The sequence below is a fragment of the Stegostoma tigrinum genome, chromosome 27, assembly GCF_030684315.1.
Source record: "Stegostoma tigrinum isolate sSteTig4 chromosome 27, sSteTig4.hap1, whole genome shotgun sequence".
Taxonomy (NCBI): Eukaryota; Metazoa; Chordata; class Chondrichthyes; order Orectolobiformes; family Stegostomatidae; genus Stegostoma; species Stegostoma tigrinum.
The window spans coordinates 10,451,548-10,475,983 of record NC_081380.1 but is presented as its reverse complement, the minus strand read 5'-3'; the positions used below and the strand labels follow the sequence as shown (position 1 = coordinate 10,475,983).

Here is a 24,436-nt window from a genome sequence, read left to right as displayed (position 1 = left end):
CATCCCCGCAGCACCACCAGCAGGGCACTCCGACAGTGCCATCTCGGCAGCAGCAGTCCAGCAATGCCATCCCAGCAGCACTATTCCAGCAGGTGCACTCCAGCAGTGCCATCTCAGCAGCACCACCACCAGCAGGGACACTCCAGCAACTTTACAAAGGCGGGCACCGCCCCGCCGCTCAGCCCATTGTATCCGCGGGGGCACGCGCGGCCGTCACAAGCCTGAGCGAGTGACGGGGGCCGGACTTGTCGCGTAGGGCGTGCGCGGCCGCGGGTTGCCAGGAGACGGCCCAGGTTGGCCTGAGGTCGTGTGGGTTGTTGCAGGGGGAGGGGGAGGGGATGGAAGCCCCGCCCTGCAGTGGGTGCCGGGTAATGGCGCGCATGTGCACTGTCTGAAGCGTCCGGTAATGGCGGACAGACCGAGAGCAGAATGGCGGCGATTGAGACTGGATTGAAGCCGTCGCCGCCGCCATGTCTCCCGCACACAAGCGGTCTCTGATAACGTGGGCGGCGGGGCTCGGCTTCGCTTTGCTGTTTTCCTTCTACATCTTCGGCTGGTACCTGCTGGGCCTGCTGGTGGTGGTGTCCGCCTGGGTTTATTACTCTTCGTTGCAGGGAGTAGGCCCCAGGCCCGGGCTCCGAGGTTTACTCGATCGCACTATCGCTTTTCTCCTCGGGACGCGTTGGGCCGAAGTGGTACACAACAAGTTGAACGGAGGAGGCGGTCATTGGAAAGGGAGAAGTCGGAGTGGTAGAGGCAAGCCTCAGCCCGGATTTTGGAATCCGGGCCGGGCCCCGGGCAATAGCTGCAAGTGGGAGTTGGTGAATTGTGAGGAGCGCAACCCGCTGGCGGCGGCTTATGCCAGTGAGCGGAGCCCCGCCGATTTCATGATGGGCAGCTACTTGTCGAACGAAAACTCGGCGCAGGCCACTTTTGGCAACAGGGAGATAAGGAACCGCTACAGCCGGCCAAATCCCATCCAGACTCCAACCAGGAGGCTGTCCTTTGGGTAAGAGCCTGGAGGCAAGAGACCTGACAACAATTAAAACACCATGATCATCAACTCATTCATTCAACTAGTTGTCATACGCTTCTATTGTTTCGTGCTATTCTACCCAAAGGTTACCCGGGGCAGTTGATACCCTAATTTGCTGAGAAATAAGTTTACAGCTGAGCTAATGTAATTTTTAGGAATATTTTACTGGTCTGAAATCATGGAGAAGCTCAAGCTTGGAAATTGAGGGATGTGGGGAAGTATGTTTGTGAGCACAGATCAGTCATTATTGTTGAGTCAGACTCCAAGGACTGAATGACCTACTCCTACAAGTTCGAATGGAGAAATAAAAGAGCAAATGTTGGAAATCTGAAATGAAATTAGAAATGCAGCTCAAATTAGAAAAACTGTAACTTTTCATCAGAGTTCTACCAAAAGGATGAGAATACTTCTGTAGAAGAATCATATCAGGTGCAATATATTAACCTTGTTTCTGTCTCCATAGATGTTGTCAGACTGTTGAGTTTCTCCTGCACTTAGTTTTCATACTAAAAAAAGTTAGATTTTTTGAGATCTTAAAATCTGTTCTGTTACGTTGGGTTTTGTAATAACTGTGATTTCCTCTGGGTATTTTAAAGCCTTTATATGTATTTAAAGTTATTGCAGAAAAGCACTTGCTGTTTATTTCAACTTTTGTAAAAGAAAGGCATATTTCTAGAATGCCTTTCATAACCTTAGATGTCAGTGCTTTGTATCTCAAAGTACATTATTTGCTATAATCATAATTGTACCTAATTCCTACATGCTCTCTCAGACAACAGTGTGAAGACGAGATAATCTGTTGTGATATTGATTCAGGAATAAATATTAGCAGTTCAGTGGGGATAATAAATCATACAATTCAAAGTAGTGTTTGGGGACAGGTTCTTTTTTTGTTTGAAACTCCGTACCTTCACAGTGCAGTATTCTACTAACTTTCAGCCTAAACTTTGTGCTCCAGATTCTCATTATCTAGTGAAGTAATTTTGAAAAGTAGTCATTTTAGGGCATCCCTTATTTTGGCTTCTGTTGCATATGGAGACACTTTTGCGATTACTAGACTAGGACTGCACTCCTAAATAATCTTCCTTAACTCCAGTCATGTTTTCAATGTTACCTTGATAGTTTGGTGCTTGCAAATAAATTAGCCCAAAAGCATGGAAGTTAAGAACAGCATTCTGGTTAAGAAGGCCATTGAGAAAGCAAGCACAACAAATGCCTTAGAGTTAAGAGTAGAAAAACACAAACATTGTGCTTAACTTGTGTGTGAAATTCATTCATGGGATCGGAGTATAACTGGCTAGGCCAGTATTTATTGCCCATTCCTAATTGTCTTGAGAAGGTGGTGGTGAACCATTGTAGATCTTGGGATGTAGAGACACCCACAGTGTGGTTTTGAAGCATTGTCGGCATATGACATAGGAACAGTGGGGGAGCAGCAGCATAGCTCCAGATCAGGAGGATGTAAAGCTTGGAGAGAAACTTCAAGATAACAGTATTCTCATGCATCTTCTGCCTTTGCCCTACTAGGTGTTAGAGGCTGTGGGTTTGAAAGATGCTGTTGAAGGAACTTTGGTGAGTTGCTGCAGTGCATCTTGTAGATGGAACATAATGTGTGGGCGCAGTGACGTTTAAGGTGGTGAACAGTGATAATTAAGTAGTCTGCCATGTCCTAGGTGGTATCAATGACTTTTGAGCGTTCCTTGAGTTACTTTCATACATTCAAGCTGAGAGTATTCTGCTACACACTTATCTTCTATCTTCTAGCTGCATAACTGACTGCTCTTTGACCTTGTAGTCACTGTATTTAAGAGTTAGAATTAGGATTACTGTCGCATACTCATGTATAGGGATGCATGAGTACAGGGAAAAATGTACAAAGTCCCCATTTTGGCGCCATCTTAGATACAAAGACACCTAGGTACTAAATCTTAGGTATAAATTAGAAAAATGAAGAAATGAAGGTAAAAGTTCAGCATTATAGTTCTAAAATACTAACTCAGGGAACCAGAGATGGTGGGAACTGCAGATGCTGGAGAAGGCGAGATAATAAGGTGTAGAGCTCTATGAACACAACAGGCCAAGCAGCATCATAAAGAGGGAAAGCTGATGTTTCAGACCTAGACCCTTCTTCAGAAGGCCTGAAACGTCAGCTTTCCTGCCAAATGGTTTTCATGCAAAAGTTTCGTCTCCCTTTTAGGTGACGTAGTCAGTGCTGTGTAGTATCCATTGAAGTGCTGTTGTTCTGACCCACTGAAATTATATGGTCTGGTCTGTACTGGTGGGCAGTCTTGTTTCTGGTTTTGTACCGTAGTGGTATTTATATGGCGTCTAGTTCAACATGTTTGTTTGTTGTTGCATCGGTGATTGAAAATCAGGCCTCTTGGAGCGAGGCTGTAATGGGGTTAGGACCCGTGTTGTCCTCATTGAAACCCAAATGAACATCAGTGAGCAGGTTACTGCTTTATAGCACTATCAGGTACACCTGTTCTCGTGTTGGTCCCATCGACAGCTGATCCAGCTCCAGTTTAACATAGTGCAGCAGCTATGGTCAGCTCGGTCAGTGCTGGTGCAACCATGCAGCTCTTGGTGAAATTGAACACCGTCATTCATTACATTCTGTGTCCTTACCACCTTCAGTTCTTCAAAATGGTGCTCCATGTCGAGGACTGGCATTAGATCAGCTGATTTGCAGGTGGTTAAGAGTGATCTGAAAGTTTCCATGCTTATGTTTGTTCATGACGTTTAATGTCCGGCAATGTTGATGACTCCCAATGAAACACCCTCTTAATGTCTACTATGTGCTGTCACCTCTAGATCTGTTCTGCCTTTGGGATGGGACACAACCAGGAATGATGATAGTGGTATCTGGGATATTATTTGGAAAGTATGTTTGCACATGCATGACTATGACAAGCTACTGCTTGAATGCTCTCTGTGACAGTTCCTTTATTTGATCAGGTGGTTCATGGTTTTGTTGCTTTTAGATTTCCAAATGTTTTGTTACTACTGAGTGGCTTGCAAGGCTTGTTGTGTTTCACATGCACTCTCAATGTCTGGACTCTCCTGTCAGCCAGATCAGATAATGCTGGCGGATTTCCTTCTCTAAAGGGGATCAGTAAATCAGATGGGTTTTTAATGACAGTTGACAGTGATTTCATAGTCACTGTCACTGAGATGAGGTTTTTGATTTCAGATTTATTAATTGAGTTTAATTCTGGCTTTTGTGGTAGGGTTTAAGCTGATGCCCAAGAGCATTAGCCATGATGTCTGTATTGTTATTCTGTTGTATTACCATCACATCATCACTTCCACCTAAGTGAGATAAAAGCAGGACTGAAGTCATACATATCAAGAAAACAAAACAGGCTAACGTTTCTTTTTCTCGAAAGAGAAAACATCAAATGAAAGTCATTAAGGTTAACAAAGAATTTTATGGATGGACTCATCATCTATGTACATTGTATATCATTTTATATGCACAAATAAAAAATGGTCACAAATAAATCCAAAAGGAAATTCAGAATAAACGTTTTTAGCCAGATATGAATGAGACTGTCGAACTTGCCTCCATGGATAGTAGTTGAGGCTAATAACAGAAATGTTTATTTATGGGAAAGCTGGGGATACTGGGATGAAGGCTGGCAGGAGGCTTTCTTGTGAAAAGCCAGCATGGCTTTGCTGGTTTAATGGACTGATTCTGTCCTCACATTCTATATAACAGTAGACAGTGACTAGTGTCATATGCTTAAAAATGTGTTTTCCAAGTCGGAGTCATAACTGGTGCATTCGTGAAACAATTTGGAGCAGTTTTGTTTAAGTTGTTTTCCCTCTTTGTTCTAGGTAAGGATCAAGGTAGTTATCATGGTAATGATAATATTTTCATATTCGTAGACTGGCTTAACCCAAGCCTTTTTACTAAATAATTCACTTTAACTTGAAAAGCAAAGGGAGTTTTAAATTTTTAAAGACAAATGATAAAATTCTAAGTTTTGGAATTTTTTAATGAAGGCATGTAATCTCAATGTTACTGAATTATATGAAATAGCTTGTGATAAAGGTTTTGGGTGAAAAAAGGCATCAAAAGAAATTTGTTGAGCGGTGGACTATGCAACTCAAACTTGGGCCTTTGTATGAGCATAATTGCCTTATTTGTGTTGTGACGCTTTAAAGTCTGTGCCCTAGTCTCAGTTGTCAAGGGTGGCATTGCTCTCCATTAGATTTGGTGACAGAATGTTTTGTTTAAGAGAGATATAACAGTCAGTCAGTATCTCTCTCATTTAACTGGCAATGTCTGCCATTTAAACTGTTGTCAATAGTTCCTCCATGATAGAATATAACGTACTATTGAACTCTTGTATTTGTTTGTAGCTATTGGTGTGTTAGTTACAGTTGAATTATGGTAGAGCTCGAAGGATTAACTAGATGATCTGAATTGTTCTGATGGGAATTACAACTTGTCTGCAATATAATTAATAAACATGCAGAAGGTACTGTGCCCATCAACCACTTGGACAACAAAGTTTTCTAAATTGTTAGCAACTGCCGCCGTTGTGTAACATTGCAGTGAAACTGAGGAGTTGGTCTGCAGCAGCTGTTAGAGAAAATCTTCAACTTTGCAGGTGTGGCAGATGCTTGTTTTTATGATGCTTTTTCATCTTCATACTTCCACTTGATTGTGGTTTAACATATTAGTGATGCCCACCGGTGCATGTTTTTGTGGTGGTGTATGAAACCAGTAGTTGCAGTTAAAGCTGTAAAAGAAGTGATTCTTCATGCGTAGACAGGTGGAACTAAAATAAACCTGTTCAAACTAGGGAAATATTTTTGCACAAAAATAAAACAGCGCTGTTATCAGTAAAGTAAAGCAGTATCTCGTTTGCCTAGAGTTCCTTGGTTTTTGTGCAGTCAGCTATTTTATGGGCAATTAGGAATGAATAACAAATGCTGATCTTGCCAGGAAGATGCAAATCCCTGAAAGAAATTAAATGATTAATCATTTTATCACATCAAGCAAGTTTCTTAAAAAGCTGTGAAGGACACTGTATATGAAATTAATTTTTATTTGAATCATTTTGTTTTCTCCAGGGAACATCAGGCCATGTTGAATCGATTTACAGTGACCCCTCGGCGACGGTATCCAATCCATCAGCCCCAATATTCGGTACCTGGAACTCTACCGACTGTCCGGTGGGATGGCTATCAGAAGAAAAATGTTTTATCGTCCAGGAACTCACCTATGGTACATAGTCCAGTGACTGTAAAAATTGCTCGTCCTGATGCAAACATGATGCGTTCACCTCTGTAAGTATTCCCATGACCTACTGTTATGTCTTTAAAAGAAAAGTTCTCTGGTTTCTTAGGTCAAATGGAAAGCTCTGAGTAAGTGCAAAATGTTAGTCTTTGATGTAAGCAAAACACTATATTGGATTCATGGCAGTAAGAGATTAAACGTTGTACCCTTTTAACACATCTTTAGAAATCCAAGTGAAACAGTAAATAATCTGATAAAACAACATATATTTCAGTGAAGTAGGTATAGAAGGATGGATGTGACATTTTGGTGCAGAATTTGTTTTAATTGGAACCTCACAGTTCCCGTGGCTAAACATGGTGACCAAGTTGTAAACTTAGAGACTTTTTACAAGTGATTTTTATATAAGGCTTTGACAACTTTGAAATTCAACTTTTCTTTCTTCATTCCAATAGTAATGCAGTACCAGTGACTTAATCACAATTAAATTTCCCTAAATTGAAGTCTTTTGTACATGTTGTGCACTTGTGTGAAGAATCCAGTCTTCTATTGTCTTTTATCATGTGATCCTGTGTCCTCTTGTTACAATTTCTGTGAAGCAGTGTTTTGGATTTACATTTTCTGTCCTGTTCATTGTATTCAATGCATCCAATCTGCTAAATATCCTAAGAGTTTTCATGAGCAACTGTAAATGTTTTGACCCCATTTACTGAGACTATCAACTTTAATTTCCTATACTTAACCCATGGCAACATTTAACATTGTGGAAAGAGTTTTTAAAGAGTTGGCTAGATGGGTTATGTGGAGCTTTCTGTGTTCCGTCTGATGCCTCAACTTTGTGTCTGTGTGTTCCCGACAGTGTTTTAAATGAAATCCATTGACTGGCATTTGAGCAGAGTGTTCCATACTCGAGTCCTTCCACCCCCTCTTTATCAAACTGTATCATTTCTTCCTTGTTGGCTTAACTAACATTTCCTTCAACATACCTAATGATATTTATCTTAGCTATCCATGCTTTAGCAAGTGTCATTTCCAACTATCTGGGGAAATTAGTCCACAAAAATATTCTGATTTCAAGACTTAATTTTCTTCAATTTTCATCTAACATTTGTCTGCCCATCCACCCGTATTGTTATTTTTAGCTTTCTTTGTTAGTTATACAAAAACAAAATAAAGTGATTGTTGTAATTATGAAATAAATCAGAAAATTATGCCGTTCTTTTGCAGATCAGGCAGTAAAACACAGTAAACTTATCAGACAGATGACCTTGCATCAGAATTGCCTATTTTGGTTAGCATGTTGATAAGGCTGCAGCTGGATCTCTGAAATTCAAAAATGAAGAATCATGGACTAAGCATTTTGAGCCAAGGGCGAGTTTTGTGATGTGTTAACTGAAAAACCGTAAAGTTAGATTCAGTTTTCAAACGTGCAAAATAGTAAACTTGACACATTTGAATGGAGTAATAGTTTAATTTTGCACCTTTCAACATCATCCTTGTAGTGTTTGATTTTTTTTTTGAGTGCCCTATATGTAAGCATAAAATTCAAGATAACTCCGAGCAGCAGTGAAGCAAGAAATGTTTACTCTGCTTTCTCTTCACAGATGCTGCCGAATTTGAGTTACTCCAGTTTTTATTTTTATTTCAGATTTCCAGCACCTAGATCTTTGTTTTATGAAATAATAAATAATGACTTCAGTTAGCTGATCCTGCATTTTAAAAAAGAATAGTTGCACGAATATAGCATTACCAGACCCGTTTGTTTTACATATACACATATAATGTTTGTGTCAGTGTGTGAAATATCGTGGAAACCATTTTCTTTGCTGTTTTATATATGAACTTCCTGATCTCTGGCCCTGCAGTGCTTTGCCCAAGTGGACGTTGCTGTTTCAATAGGTTAACCATGAAAAGTTCCGTAACTGGTCTTGACTTCACAATGCACTTTGCTGCTGCAGTCACTCAAGTCACAAAGTAGAAGGTCTGATTGCTGACCTCCACAGGCTGGTAACTGATGCTGAAGTAGTAGGAACTGTGCACTGCTCTTGCCCAGGCCAAACTATTTTTATCAGGATAGCTGTTTTAGATAGTACCTGGATCTAACTACTTGATGTAGTTCAGGGAATTAATTTCTATGAAGAAATATACTCATGAAATTGTTATTACCAGGTTAAAAATGCACTAAATGAAAAAAAAACTATGTTTAATCTAGTTCCTTTTAATGAAAAGCATGCTTGTAGAATCAATTCTTCACACATTGTTGTGCCATTAGTGACAAAGTTAGCACCATCATTATATTCTCCCTTCTGCTACTTAGTTGCGCATGTTATCTTGCAATTTGTCAATGAGTGTTTTGTATTATTTAGTGCTTGACTGAAATCGTAGTGATGCACAACATATCGTTGGCTGGCCAAATGTTGACTCTGGTTAATATCCAGGGAGATTTGAAATGGTATAAAAAAGTCCGTAGTTTTGTTTATGAATGTTGGTGTGTGTGCTTAGTAATGAATCACTTCTATTTTCTACATTTCTCCCATATATGCCAAACGTTTGTCTGTCACAGTTACAATTTTAATCTGGCTTTGTCAAAGTATGGCAGTGCCTGACCTCCTCTTGTCAACTTCCTTGCTGAGACATGGGTGGGTAACATTGAAATTAGTGCAGAAGTGGGCTGTTTGATATTTCTAGCTTGTTCTGCCATTCAATATGATCATGGATAATCAGCCAATTCAATACCCTGTTCCCACTTTCTCCCCGTGTCCTTGGATTTCAATAGTCTTAAGAGTTATATCTAGCTCCTTCTGGAAAACATTCAATGTTTGGCATTAACCAGGCTCTGTGGCAGAGAATTCCATAGGATCACTACTCTGAGCAAAGAAATTTCCCCTCATCTCAGTCATAAATATCCTTCATACCCTTAGGCTTTATATTCAGCGACAATGATGCCTGTTTCTGGACCCCCTGACCATTGGGAATATCCTTCCTGGGTTTACCCTGTCTAGTTCTGTCAGATGGGTTTGTTGCTCAGCTACTTAGTTATCTAGTCAAATGTTTGATGATCTCATCTCTTAGTGTTGGAATTTGTATGCTTATTAAGACGATCTACATTTTCCCAGCCCTGACACTGTCCACCTAAGTCATACTTACCTGTTAGCTCTGACGGGCTCATTGACCATGGAGCACCTTGGAGCTGAATGCAAGGACAATATGTACTTCCCAGTAAGGCTCCAGATAATCGAGAGTGGGAATCCTGTCTGATCAACCCTGACACCTTGAGGTTAGTGTAGTTCATGGATGCATTTGTGAAACTGTGATCTGAGCTTAGAGTTAGGTCTGCATCCTTGGACCTACTCCTAATAAAGAGGAGAAATTTGATGCATGAGTCATGCAGACAAAGTTTGGACGTAAAGAAATCAACCTCTATTTGCTTCTGCTTCGCCACATAACAGATTTTCACTCCCTAATTTAGTTTTTTGTGCTGCAAAGGAACAAACAACAAGTTGCTGCTATAGGGTAATATAAACTTAGTTTGTAACTTTTGGTTTTTCTTTCTTTGTAACAGCAAAGCAAAAAAAAAAGGGAAAATGGCTTAGCAAGTCTGTTCTTGCTTCTGAGGCTGTAATCCGTCTGAAGAAATCAATGCAAAGATAGAAACACAAACACAGAAGTAGTTCTTTCAGTCCCCCAAGCCTGTACTACCATTCAGTGAGTTCCTGGATGATCTTGCTACCAGACAACATATACTCCACCTTTGCCCCATAGTCCTAAATAAGTTTGGTTAACAGAAATTTATCTTGGACTTAAAACGAGCAGTAGACTTGGCATCAGTTATCATTTTATGAAAGAGGCTATTAAACCTTTACATATGTCCTTTGTGTGTGAAATTTGATCCTAATTTCAGTCCATGAAGATATTGTTCCAATCCTAAGAGTATTCCTGTGGCCCTAGACTCTACAAACAGCAAAATTGATTCTCCCTGCAATAATACAGAGGCTGGAAACTCGAACAAGGAGTCAGGTTCTTTTCTTGCTCTTGAATCCAGGAGTGAGAGTTAAACAGTGATTGTCAATCAAGCCTTGGTCTTAATAGAGCATAAAAAGGTGAAGTTTGAATAAAAGAGGATACTAAAACACTTAGAGGTAGCTTCGGTAGCAGAGGAGATGTGTAGTTTTTGAAATCTGAGTAGTGGTTTTAAAATATGATCACTTTGGTAATTTCCTGCCTCTCTTTAGAATTTTGTGACTGTCCCTATATTTAGCATGATGTTCTGGTCAGCACATTTGAAATGGCAGAATATATAGTAGCTTTTTGGCTTGGAAAGCTGTAACAAGTGGCGTGCCGTTATATTTACAGTGCATATCAGTGACGTCAAAGAAGGGACTGAATAGATATATGTTTGCTAACTTTGCTTGTGACGCCAAGATAGGTGGGAAAGTAAGTTAGTGATAGAAGTTTGAGAATCCGCAGAGGCATATAGGCAGCTTAAATGATAAATTTTGACAGATGGAGTATAATATTGAAGAAAGTGAACTTTGATCACTTTGTCAGGAAGAATAGAAATGAAATACTATGGACCACATCTGGAGTACCGTGTAGCATTTTAGTCTCCTTGTTTGGTAAACAGAAGGATACAGTTGTTTTAGAAGCAGTTCATTGAAGGTCCATTCCACTTATTCCTGGGCTGAAGGCCTTAGGAGGGAAGTTGAACAGGTTGGATTTATACCTATTGGATTTTAATAGAAAGAGACATAATCTTATTGAAATGTATAAGATCTTGAGGGGACTGGATAGGGTGGATATCAGGTGGCAGTTTCCTCTTGCTGGTGACAGAGGAATGAGGGGGTATGTTTTAAGAATAAAGGTTCTCCCAGAAATCAGGAGTTGTTCTTTGTGCTGTTGGTATCAGGAGTTCTCTTTTCCAGAAAATAGTGGAAGGTGACTTATTGAACTGATTCAAGGCTGAGTTGATACATTTTTTTTTAAGAGAAAAGGGAATCCAGATTAATGAATATAGACAGGAAGGGTGAATCAGGGGTGTAACCAGACCAGCCAGATTTTATGAAATAGCTTGAAGGGCTGAACAGCATGGTCTTGCTCCAAAATCCTCTGTTCCTACATTTCAAAGGAGCCAAGGTGATGGGCATATATTTTCTAGGTTATTTTAGATTTAGCAGTTTATCCTGTTTGACAACTTCTGACTTATAACTCCTGAATTTCATCCCACATTTGTTATGTTAACTTATAAATAACTACGTCGTTCAATTCAGATTTTCGTGACATCAGTGGGTATATACTTAAACTATGTTGACTTCCCAGATTGGACTATATGATGTCCCCTGCCATATCTCCTCTGATTGACCCTTGCTCTAAAGCAACAGTGCTCAGTGCACTTAAAGAAAGTCGGAAGAGAACAGTCGAAGATGATGCAGAAAGAACTTCAATCTCTGAACGAGAGAACAAGCGCAGGTATGTTTGATTTGGTTTCTAAAAGTCTTAATGTGGTTTGGAGAAAGGGGATTAAGCAACTGCTGCAGGGAATGTGTGAGGGCTGAGTAGGAAAGCACTTATGTTGCGTGAGAGATAATGGGAACTGCAGATGCTGGAGAATCTGAGATAACAAAGTGTGGAGCTGGACGAACACAGCAGGCCAAGCAGCATCTTAGGAGCACAAAAGCTGACGTTTCGGGCCTAGACCCTTCATCCTTTTCTGATGAAGGGTCTCGGCCCAAAACGTCAGCTTTTGTGCTCCTAAGATGCTGCTTGGCCTGCTGTGTTCATCCAGCTCCACACTTTGTTATCACTTAAGTTGCGTGGTTGCTTTTTGACCTGCAATTATATTAACAAACAATAGGAGTAACTGGCAGCATCTATTTCGGAAGTATTTTCATTTAAAACTCATTTTTGTTGCTCAGTTTTTGAATGATTTGCTTTGTGATAGAGTTTGATGAAGATCAAATTTCAATAACATGCTTCAAAACAGGCTTGCTTAATGTGTAAGAGAAAAAAATTAAATATTCATAAAGTTTTTTTTACAGCTGTAGTATGCTCCACTAATGTAAAACAGGTAAGTATTCATTTGTGGTTCATAATTAATATTGCCTCAATTACATTACATAGGTAGAATCATTAAGTTAGCATGGAAACTGATCCTTTGGTCCAATTTGTCCGTGCTGACTTAGTTTACCAAATTAAACTGGTTCCAAATGGCTGTGTTTGGCCCATATCCCTTTGAACCTTCCCTCTTCATGTACTTGTCCAAACGTCTTTTAAATGTTATATCTGGCCCTCTATCTACCACTTCCTCTGGCAGTTAATTTCACGTGCTAACAGCCATCTGAGTAGAAAGTGTTTCCCCTCAGGTAACTTTTAAATCTTTCTCTTATCACCTTAAAAATATGCCCCATAGTTTTGAGCTGCAGCACCTTTGGGCAAAGACCTTTGCTATTTACCTTATCTGTACCCCTCATGATTTTATAAACATGTATAAAGTCTCTCCTCAATCTCCTGTGCTCCAGCGAAAAATGTCCCAGCCTCTCCTTATAACTCAAACTCTTTAGTCTCAGCATCATCTTGGTAAATCTTTTCTGATTCATCTCCAATTTAATAATGTCCTTCCCTCTGCAGGGTGACCAGAACTGTACAAAGTACTCCATAAGTGGCCCCACCAGTGTCCTGTACAGCCTCAACATGATGTCCTAACTCCTGCATTGAGTGGTCTGCGCAATGGCAGCAAGCATGCCAAGTGTTTTCTTAACCATCCTCTGACACAGCTTTCAAAGTAGAGCTAAGCCCTTAGATAATAAAATGTGAGGCTGGATGAACACAGCAGGCCAAGCAGCATCTCAGGAGCACAAAAGCTGACGTTTCGGGCCTAGACCCTTCATCAGAGAGGGGGATGGGGGGAGGGAACTGGAATAAATAGGGAGAGAGGGGGAGGCGGACCGAAGATGGAGAGTAAAGAAGATAGGTGGAGAGGGTGTAGGTGGGGAGGTAGGGAGGGGATAGGTCAGTCCAGGGAAGACGGACAGGTCAAGGAGGTGGGGGTGTGGCTTGGGGTGGGAGGAAGGGATGGGTGAGAGGAAGAACCGGTTAGGGAGGAACCACACAACCAGCCCAGCTCTTCCCCCCCACCCACTGCATCCCAAAACCAGTCCAACCTGTCTCTGCCTCCCTAACCGGTTCTTCCTCTCACCCATCCCTTCCTCCCACCCCAAGCCGCACCCCCTGCTACCTACTAACCTCATCCCACCTCCTTGACCTGTCCGTCTTCCCTGGACTGACCTATCCCCTCCCTACCTCCCCACCTACACCCTCTCCACCTATCTTCTTTACTCTCCATCTTTGGTCCGCCTCCCCCTCTCTCCCTATTTATTCCAGTTCCCTCCCCCCATCCCCCTCTCTGATGAAGGGTCTAGGCCCGAAACGTCAGCTTTTGTGCTCCTGAGATGCTGCTTGGCCTGCTGTGTTCATCCAGCCTCACATTTTATTATCTAAGCCCTTATTGGCATAAAATTGAACAATGGGTCATCTAATGGATTTGCTTGTCTCAACAAAGATAACAGTTTTGGGTGCTGTATTTGCCTCTGAATGAGAAGAAAGATCACAGCCTCTTGTTAGACACACTAATCCACTCACTTTTTCCACCCACCTTCCAGCCTTGGAAAAATGACAAGCCACTTGAGTTAATTGCTTTTGAGATGACTTGTGTAGAACAATACTCCTGTCAGCTTCAGGAGACAGGCTGGGGAAGGGTTGGAATTGGTAAATTATGTGGTGGTAGATTTCCAATAGAAGTGTATTTAATTCTGGAAAGTACTGTAAATGTGCAGAACTGGGTCAGTTTTATTTGATCACTAGGGAAATGATGTCATCCGAAGTCATCAGGTAGAAATGGCCAACTGGTCCTGATTCGGAATTATTTCTCTTTTAAACTGGAGCATCCCAACTCTTGGAATATAGCTCACCATATCATTTAAGTTCAAAAGAATTCCTTTTCCCGAACAGCCTTGCCACCACCCGTCTCTGAATTCAAGTGACTGTATTCCCTCAATTTTATTGGACATTGTTTGCAAGTGTTACCAATGTAGCTTCCAGTAAAGGCCATTTTATTCATGTAACCTTTTTAAAACTAGGATATAGTATGACCTGATAGGTGCTTCTATATATTTTTAGGACATTTTGCCAGTCTTCTCGTTGCATGACATTATAGTTGATCAGAGCTAAATTTTAAATTTGTACATCTAAATCCTCTTGAGCAAGATAACTGACTAAAAGCATTTGGAAACTTGGTATATTGAAGTTTCCTATAAAGAAATTTGTGCTCCTCATGCGTGTAGGGGAAAAAAAACTGTCTTTTGGAAAATAATCACGAGCCTGCTTCAAGTTTCAAGCAAGTTTTGTAACATAAGCCTAACTTGTTGCATTTTGTTTCTAGACGCCATGACAGCAGTGGCAGTGGTCACTCTGCATTTGAGCCCCTGTTGGCCAATGGAGCTCCAGCTTCTTTGATTCCAAAGTAAGTTAAGTATGGGAGAAAAGCCAGGAGTAGATGGATAATAAATTAACCCACATGATGTAAATGTCAGTGATAATGGGAACAGCAGATGCTGGAGAATCCAAGATAATAAAATGTGAGGCTGGATGAACACAGCAGGCCCAGCAGCATCTCAGGATCACAAAAGCTGATGTTTCGGGCCTAGACCCTTCATCAGAGAGGGGGATGGGGTGAGGGTTCTGGAAGAAATAGGGAGAGAGGGGGAGGCAGACCGAAGATGGAGAGAAAAGAAGATAGGTGGAGAGGAGAGTATAGGTGGGGAGGTAGGGAGGGGATAGGTCAGTCCATGGAAGACGGACAGGTCAAGAAGGTGGGATGAGGTTAGTAGGTAGGAGATGGAGGTGCGGCTTGGGGTGGGAGGAAGGGATGGGTGAGAGGAAGAACAGGTTAGGGAGGCAGAGACAGGTTGGACTGGTTTTGGGATGCAGTGGGTAGAGGGGAAGAGCTGGGCTGGTTGTGTGGTGCAGTGGGATGAGGGGACGAATTGGGCTGGTTTTGGGATGCGGTGGGGGAAGGGGAGATTTGGAAGCTGGTGAAGTCCACATTGATACCATTGGGCTGCAGGAGGCCCATGATGGACATGTCATCTAAAGAATGGGAGGGGGAGTGGAAATGGTTTGCGACTGGGAGGTGCAGTTGTTTATTGCGAACCGAGCGGAGGTGTTCTGCAAAGCGGTCCCCAAGCTCCGCTTGGTTTACCCAATGTAGAGGTAGCCATACCGGGTACAGCGGATGCAGTATACCACATTGGCAGATGTGCAGGTGAACCTCTGCATTTCAAGAAGAATGGGCTTATTCGTAAGCATAGCTTTACTCAGGCCTTGTCTCACAAACTTGATTGAGCTTTCTGGGGACATGACAAAGATGATTGAGGCCAGTGGATATTGTCTGCATGGACTTTACTAAAGCATTTGATGAAGTAGGTTGGTCCAGAAGATTGTCAGATGGGATCCATGGTGAGTTGGCAAGTTGCATACAAAATTGCAAGATAATAAAATGTGAGGCTGGATGAACACAGCAGGCCAAGCAGCATCTCAGGAGCACAAAAGCTGATGTTTCGGGCCTAGACCTTTCATCAGAGAGGGTCTAGGCCCGAAACGTCAGCTTTTGTGCTCCTGAGATGCTGCTTGGCCTGCTGTGTTCATCCAGCCTCACATTTTATTATCTTGGAATTCTCCAGCATCTGCAGTTCCCATTATCTCTGCATAGAAAATTGGCTTGGTCGTAGAAGACGATAGATAACTGTGGAGCGGAGTTTTCTGACTGGAGTTCTGTGAGCAGTGATGTTCCACAAAGATCAGTGCTGGGACTTCTGTTTGTAGTATATATAAAATGTTTGGATGAAAATAATTTGTAGGTCCACACATGACCTAAAAATTGATGAAGATGTGGATACTAAGTAAGGTTTTCAAAGGATAGACCAGGATATAGACCAGTTGGAAAGTCGGGTGGAGGAATGGCAGATGGTGTTTTTTCCAGATGAGTGTGAGGTGATGCATTTTGGGAAGTGAAATGCAAGAAGAAAGTATACAGTAAATGGCAGGACTTGTAGGAGCATTGGTATGCAGAGGGGTCTTGGGGTACAAGCCCATAGCCCCCTGAAAGTGACAGTGCAATTGGATAAGATAGTAAAGAAGGCCTACAGCATTCTTGCCTTCATTGGTCAGGGAATTGTGTATAAAAGTTAGCAAGTCATGTTGCAGATGTGTAATACTTCAGTTTCTCTGCATTTGGAGTGTTGTGTACAGTTGTGGTCGCCACGCTACAGGATGGATGTGGAGACCTTGGAGGGGATGCAAAGAGGAATACCAGGATTATTGCTTGAAATGGAGTGCATTAGCCGAAGGAGAATTTGGAAAAACTTGAATTGTTTTTGCTAGAGCATCGGAGGCTGAGGGGTGACCTGATGGCAGTATATAAAGTTGAGAGGCATTGTCAGAGTGGATCATTTTCTCCCAGGGTAGAAATGTCAAACAATAGGGTGACAGACATTTTAAGGTGAGAGAGGCAAAGTTTAAAGGAGATGTGCAAGGTAAGTTCCTTAAACAAAGTTTGGTAGGTGCCGGGGAGGTGGTGGACGCAGAGACAATAGCAGTGTTTAGGAGGCATTTGGTCAGACACATAAACAGACAGAATAGAGGAATACAAGCCTTGTGCAGACTGATGGAATTAGTTTACAATGGCATCTTGATGGGCCAAAGTGCTTGTTCTGTGCTGGACAGCTTTAGCAGCTAGCTTGGGCATTACCTCACGTTGAACTAGCAAGTACAAGTTGTGATACTTTTTATAATCCCAGTGTAAGTACTAAATCTGCCTGGAATTGACTTTATTACATTATTTTATGAATTCCAGTTCATGTTCACTTTCACTCTTAACCTCAAGAACAAAAAGAAAATTGCCTGAGTTAATCACTTCATTATTCAGTTAAAATTATCAGCAGAAATTATTATTTTCTAGCGTAACCTGGCATTTTCCCAGACATGTTCCATTTTTCATTTAAATAAAACTGATTCTAAATGATAGTTAAATATTCAATCACATTTAAAACAAAATGAAGTACTGCATATGGTTGAAAGATTTTGGGTTTCTGTCTTTGAATGGAATACCCTGCAGACATTAAATGTAATAGAATTGTCTCTTGAATAGTTAGGTATATAAATTATCTCTCTGCTGATGATCTAAGTTTCTGGCTCCAAAACCTGAATGTGAGCAGTTTGATATCAGTTGTGGCTCAAAAGTTTGCCTCTGGGTCCCTCGTTTGTCAGTGACCCTGATGAGAAATGTCTTCATGGCTTGTTCTTTCCATTAGTGGTCACTAGATAATGATTGAGATCAACTCTGACAGCTGGATTCCTGTTATTGTATAGTTTGTACAGGTTACATTGAGGAATTCCTCTTGATGATCTATCAGAACTCTATGGTTGTGTGTGGACTTTGCCTCGAGCAGGAGGCAGTCTGTTCAAGGAGAGGCAGAATGAAATATTAGAACAAGAACAAAATGTTTGTAGAAGAGAGAAGATATGTACTTTGTACTTTATGTTCAGGATATTTCAAATAAATGCAATGGATTACTTACAAAAAGGCAACATGAACAGAACAGTTGCGCACATTATGTTATTTTGTTCAGTTCTCCCTGATGACTCAGCTTTTGTCATATTTTCTAGACCTGGAACCTTGAAGAGGGGCACCAATTCCCAGTATTCAGATGACCCCATTTCTAAAAGATCGCGAACGTCCTCCATTAGCTCACTGAGCAGTACATATATGGGTGGGAAGCATTCTTCCCCTCGCAACCCCATTTATAGTTCTTACAGTTCCACTCGAGGCCATATTCAGGTTAGTATATAGTGGAGCTTGTAATACTGCAACTTCGCATGCTATTTGCTGTTAAAGGTATGATGGGATGTTGTGAATTTTCTGCACTTTCTACTTCTACTTCAGAAATGCTTTTGGAACTCAGTAGGTTGTGGTGCAAGTGTCATGCACTGTAAGTCACCACATGCAGCTTTGCAGAAGTTCTGTGTTGATGCCAGACTGTATTTTGGATTAGAGATTAAGATGGGTTGGTACATGATGTTTCACCATATTTGAATAGCAGTGTTTTCCTTATATTTTTATTTTTTAACCATCACTACCATAAGTAAGTTAACTGTCAACCATTTGTGGTTGTAAAATTTAATAATGAAATTAGTGCCCATTTCTTTGTCAACCTGCAGGGTGTGAAGAATTATCTCTCTGTACAGAATGCATCACCTTTGTCCAGCCCTGCATCTTCACGTTCTCAAACTCCTGAGAGACCAGGAAAAAAAATGAGGTAACTAACTGCACCTTTCAAAATGTAACCACTGGATTAAATGTTCATTAAAATATTCATGTCTGCTTGATGAAATGGTACTGCCTTTGTCCCAAGTGGTGTCCCCAGTGCTGCGATTCAAGTTGCAAAGAATATCCTCATCAGTGTTGTTCTGCTCGTCTGTGTTGATTCAAAAATGCTCTGTTGTGTTCTGGTATCACCAGAACTGCATTATTACCTGTTCTTCATTGCCTTGAGAATATCATGATTGCTGTTAAGTCTTTTTTTGTTTTGTAACCCATTGCTAGCCAATTTGAATTAATTAAGCAGAGTGACATTCCAGTTGTTGCCGACAAGATAGGAAAAGGATCACGTTCACTTTAGTGAAAGTTATTAAAGAACAGCGTGTGCTCTAATTTTATATTGTACTGCACGGCTAATATGCTGATGTGACGTATTCTTATAATTCCTTTGCACAGCTCCATACAGGCAGTAACTTAAGGACGCCAACCTGTGTATGGCCTACGTGGAAACTTTTGGAGTACTGTCTGATGCTGTAGCGTAGAGGACCCTTATTCACAAACCAGTTAGGTTTGCTCATTTTTCATGGGGTGGTTCCTGATGCTAATCCATGGATAAGCAAAACTGTTTCACATCATGCAAGAATGGGATTTGAGCATGGCTTTTGTTTGCTGGTCCAGTGTATCACTGCAGTATGATAACTTCTTTGAGTTCAGTTCAGCTCTCTGCACCAGTGAATCACTAGTTTTTGCATTTCTGGCATTTACCTGTTTTTAGAGTAGGTTGGCAGAATTTTACTGGGTCCCTCGTTTGTCAGTGACCCTGATGAGAAATGTCTTCATGACACTTCTCATGAAGTGAGGTGGTGTTCCCTTTCTCATTCAGTCAGTGAAAGTACCTTCTAATTCATCCCAACTACCATATAATTCAACCAAACATACCAGGAGTACCCATATAATTGGTCTTGGCAAGGTGTCGGTACGTATTGCAAGTGAACTCTATCCTGGCTGAGAAATTCCATAGAATTTTCAGTTTGCCATCATTCAGTGACTCCAATTAGAAAGCGCTCATCTCGATCAGAAATGAATTTGGCTCCTGCAGCCTGCTGCGAATAAAGGTAGCAAGTACCTTGTAAGAAGGCAGCTACCACCTAATGAACTGTAACTTGCCGGAGAACGTGTTGTACTAGGAAGCAAAGCCTTACATCCTGATTTCTTGAATTTAGGAAATATTTTAATGTTTATTTACAGAGAAGAAGAAGTACAAAGGTCAGATACTTCTACTCCTGTTAAGGTGGATAAGGTAGAAAAAGACCAAACCATGGAAGAAGGTAAGAAGGAAGTGGGATTAATATTGCTGATTAATCTGGGATAACCTCATAAATAGTATAAATGTGTAGATAAAAACCTGTCACAATTCCGATACCTGTTCTATTTCACAAGTATTAAAATAAGCACGTTCACATTTCCCCTACTAACATTGTTGAAAGAGAATTGTCTATTTTTGCTTTGAAAACAAACAGTCGTAATATATAAATTAAGGTACATCACCCAGTATAGAACTCAATGTGAAGAACTCTCAGCTGCAGTGCGAATTCAAAACCCATTCTCCTCCACACAGCCAATGTTCCCTGCTCCTTGGTTATACAACAGATTTGCATATAATTGTCATCATAGTGTTATTACTAAGTTTCACTAGTGTTTTTAGAACATTCCTATTCTATCCGGTTGCAGTAAAGATGTCCAAGTACGGAACTACACAAGTAAAATCAAACTTTGCCTGTGTTCTGGACTTACAGCTGTTGATTTTGGTGATATTTAGTTTTTTTTACTGATAATAGAAATATTTTTCGTTATTTAAGAAATAATGAGTTGTTTTTCTGATTTCAGAATCTGTGTATCAGTTATCAAAATTATCACCATCAACAGTAGATTATTCTCCCTCAGCGGGAGATGGGAAACGGAAGCGCAAGATTCCTCTCCTATCAAAACGCAAAGGAGATCAGCTTACTCTGGTGACAGTCATACTACTTATTGCTCCTTGATTTTCAAACTATTTCATTGTTTTTTGTAGCTAAAATATCAGTTATAATGCAGAAGTAATCTATCATCTTTTAGAACCGAAAAAAATGAGAAGATATGCTGTAATGATTTGACTTTATTGCCCCAAAATTAAGAGGTTTCATTGCTTTGGTGCCTGCTACTGGAAGATTTGGTTACATTGTCATTGAATGAGGTAGGGTTGACTACAATACAGATTGTGAATAATTTGTGGAATTTGTGCGTGGACTTGCATGTGAAATCACAGCAAAGTGCTTTTTGAAATTTACTACTTCATTTTTAGAAGCTCTGCTAATGCCCTGTGAAGGGCAAGGGAAAAGTGAAGCAGATGCTTTGCAGTGGAACATATATGAAATCACTTTATTACCTTTAAATCCTATGGCATCTAACCCTAGTTTGTGTGGATATTACCTAACCAACCTTGTTCAATACATTATTACACACCTCTGGAGAGGTGGACTTGAACCCAGATCTCCTGGGTCAGAGGAGAACACTAGCACTGCAGATAAGAGCACTTTAACCCTAGCTCTCATCTTAATTTAAATCTGTGCAGCAAGTCATCCCAGGGTGTCCAGAATTGATCTCCATTCCAGATGTTGTAGAACCGGGGCCCTGTTTGGTGAAACAGTTCTAGCCACTTATGTTTCAATCCTCTAGGTACTAAGGCCAATATCCCATTATTCTGGATTTGTTTACAATATTTTAATGATTTGTGCACCTGGACTCTAAAGTCTCTTTGGACTTCCACCATTCTAGATTTGTAATGTTTAGGAAGTACCCTGGATGATCTCAGATTTCCTTACATTGAAATCCACTTGTAACTCTTTTGCCCGCTTCCTCTATCAACATCTCTCTTGTTCTATGCGTCGATATTGATTGGAAAGTTAGAATAAAGACTTGAGAGAAAGGAATTTCTGAAATGTGTTCAGGAAACTTTTCTTGACCAAAATGTTCTCTGTCTAACGATCTGATGCTGAGATATGATGTTGACAGAGTGGAGGTACACTAGGATATGATCATCACACTTTAAGGTTTAAGTTAAGGGAGAAGAGAAGGTAACAATTTGAAGCAATTTGATAGAGAGTGTTAACTACAATAGAGTGAGAAGGAAGTTAACTAAGACCAAAAACTGACAGGGTAGTGATAATGAAACAATGGGTGATCTTTAAGGAGGAGCTGTTTTAGGTACAGGCTAGTTACTTGTGGATAAGGGCAAAAAGATGATGAGGAAAATTGAACAAGTGGAAGGGGGGATAAAAGCCATTGGATATATGATGCAAGATAAATCAGATCGAATCCAATTAATTAGTGGGGAATTGAATAGGAAAGTAAGACTTGGAAAGAAAATGAGAACAGAAATGTTGTTAATATGGGAGGAATTTCAAACTGGGCTTCTTTCTTCTCGTTGGACAAAGTAGAGTGTTAGGAACTCCAATTTTGTGTGTGTGTGTGTGTGTAAAAGCTGTAGACACGAGCCATAGTCGTCATACATAAAAGTGCTCTGGTTAGCTGACAATACAATAATTAGAAAACACAGTTTGAGGGTTTGAACAAAAAACTTTGCAAGTGTGTGAGGAAGAATGTTTTATGCAATGAGTAGTAATAACCTTGAAGTCGCTACCTCAGGACGGAGGACTTAGTGGATTTTATAAGGAAAATTGATTAGGATCATGAGGCAAGTAAGTGTGCTGATCTACAAAGATAGGAATAGGAATTGGCTGGGGCACTCTGAAGGTGACCAGAACCAACTTCCCGGTTGGAGTGCTGCTTTTGACATGATGTCTCCATAACCCACTCTGTTTATTGAAATAGGAGTTAATTGAATTTACTTTAAGCTGTTACCAATTTGTATGGTCCCTTGGAAAGTGCTTCCCTTTGAAGTTCTGATTGCTGTTATTGTTGACACAACTAACTCCCTCTGAAAGGTATTGACTGCTCCATAACCAAAGAATATGTATTCTCATAGGAATGTTCATGTCCTTGCCTTATGGGTTCACAAGTACTGAATTTAGCTGCAAAGTTGCATGTGGACCAATGTGTCAAAAAATTTCAAGATGACTTGGAGATAAGTAGCCAACTTTTCATGGTATTTGTAGAGGTTTAAATGTTGACTGAGAGAACATGCTCCTTTTTAAATTATACTGCAGGACCTTTTTTTTTCCTCACCCACATTCAGCTGAGCAGGCAGCACAAGCTTTGTTCAGTGTCTGATGTGCAAAAGGCACTTCCAACAACATAGCACTCCCTTGGGTCCTAGTTAACTTCCTTCTCATCAACTGAAGTTAACTCTTCCAATTTGCTTGAGAATGTTTCTAGCTCTTCTCCATTAACCTTCGGTACTACATACAATTTGAGTCTAAATTATTTGCTTGAGCTTGGGAATGAGATTTGAATCCACATTCTTCCAATTCTGAAATGGTCATGCAGTTGCTAAGCAAAATTAGCATTAGCTGTGAAAAATAGTGTTGGGTGCACAATGCTAGTAAAGTGTTTAGCAGCGTAATTTATTTCAAATTGATGCCAAGGTGAATTAATACAGGATTGTGCTGCTAATTCATTATGCCTCTTGCCTTCAGCATCCTCCGCTGGAGCTTGGCTATACAATCACAGCAGACGATGTGGATTCTGAAAAGAAGGCAGGTCTAGACAGAATTAAGAAAGCATTGCAGGAAAAGGAAGGTAAGAAATTGGAATTAAAATTCTTGCTTTTTGTGTTCAGCGGCAAAGGTCAGAGACTCATCAGTCTTGGTTGTATTTCACTGTGTTTTGACCATTGTTTCTAACCTGACCTATACTCTTTGACAGAGCATATCCATTAAAATAAAGTTGGGCAGATATTTAAACCGTTGAAGTTTCCCTTTCTTCATGATGTGAAATACTTACAAGTGTTCTGGCTGCTGTCTGCCTTAACTAGCTAGGCATTTTCCAGTGAGCGTAAAAATGCTTTCTAATCAACTTAGTTAGAGAGGTTATCATACACCTCTGGAGCAGTTGGGACTTGAACCCTGACCTAGAGGTAGAGACATTGCCATTGTGCCACAAGAGCCCCTTGTGAGCATAAGGGATTTTTTTCAGATTTCTTTCTTAATAAATAAGTTCAGAGATATCATTACACACCTCTACGGCAAGCCTTCTGGCTCAGAGGTTGAGATACCACCTCTGTGCCACAAAAGCCTCATTGTGAGAGATAGACAATGAATAGAGTCATTACAGCATGGGAACAGGCTTTTCGGGCCAACCAGTCCATGCTGACCATAATCCCAAACTAAGTCCCATTTGCCTGTGCTTGGCCCATATCCCTCCAAATCTTTCTTATTCGTGTACATATCCAAATGTCTTTTAAACTTTGTAACTGTAACCGTACCTGCATCCTCCACTTCCTCTGGAGATTCATTAAACACGTGAACCACTGTCTGTAAAAATATTGCCGTTCTGTCCGTTTTAAATCTTTCACCTCTCACCCAAAAATATGCCCCCTAATCTTGAAATCCCCCAGCATAGGGACACCTGCTATTCACCTTATCTGTACCCCTGATTTTATAAACCTTTATAAGGTTACCCCTCCAAACCCACTCCAGTGTAAAAATTCGCAGCCAATCCAACATCTCCCTATCACTCAAATCCTCCATTCCTGGCAATACCCTGATAAATCTTTTTTGAACCCTCTTCAGCTTGATGATCTCCCTGTAACAAAGTAACCAGAATTGGATACTGCTTCTGA

At 40.7% G+C, this 24,436-nt stretch overlaps 1 protein-coding gene across 6 annotated transcripts in view; it reads left to right on the top strand.

Moving 5' to 3' along the window:
• Positions 1-351: 351 nt before the first annotated feature.
• pom121 (POM121 transmembrane nucleoporin) overlaps positions 352-24,436 on the top strand; it is a 53,873-nt gene continuing 29,788 nt past the window's right edge. For all 6 annotated transcript variants that reach the window (XM_059655487.1, XM_059655486.1, XM_059655484.1 and 3 more), the window contains exons 1-9: positions 352-1,009; positions 6,122-6,337; positions 11,604-11,753; positions 14,722-14,802; positions 18,006-18,177; positions 18,558-18,655; positions 19,906-19,985; positions 20,545-20,669; positions 23,292-23,394. In XM_059655487.1, coding sequence (XP_059511470.1) covers positions 471-1,009; positions 6,122-6,337; positions 11,604-11,753; positions 14,722-14,802; positions 18,006-18,177; positions 18,558-18,655; positions 19,906-19,985; positions 20,545-20,669; positions 23,292-23,394 — 1,564 coding nt within the window. In that variant the 5' untranslated portion in view covers positions 352-470. The remainder of the gene's footprint in view (positions 1,010-6,121; positions 6,338-11,603; positions 11,754-14,721; positions 14,803-18,005; positions 18,178-18,557; positions 18,656-19,905; positions 19,986-20,544; positions 20,670-23,291; positions 23,395-24,436) is intronic.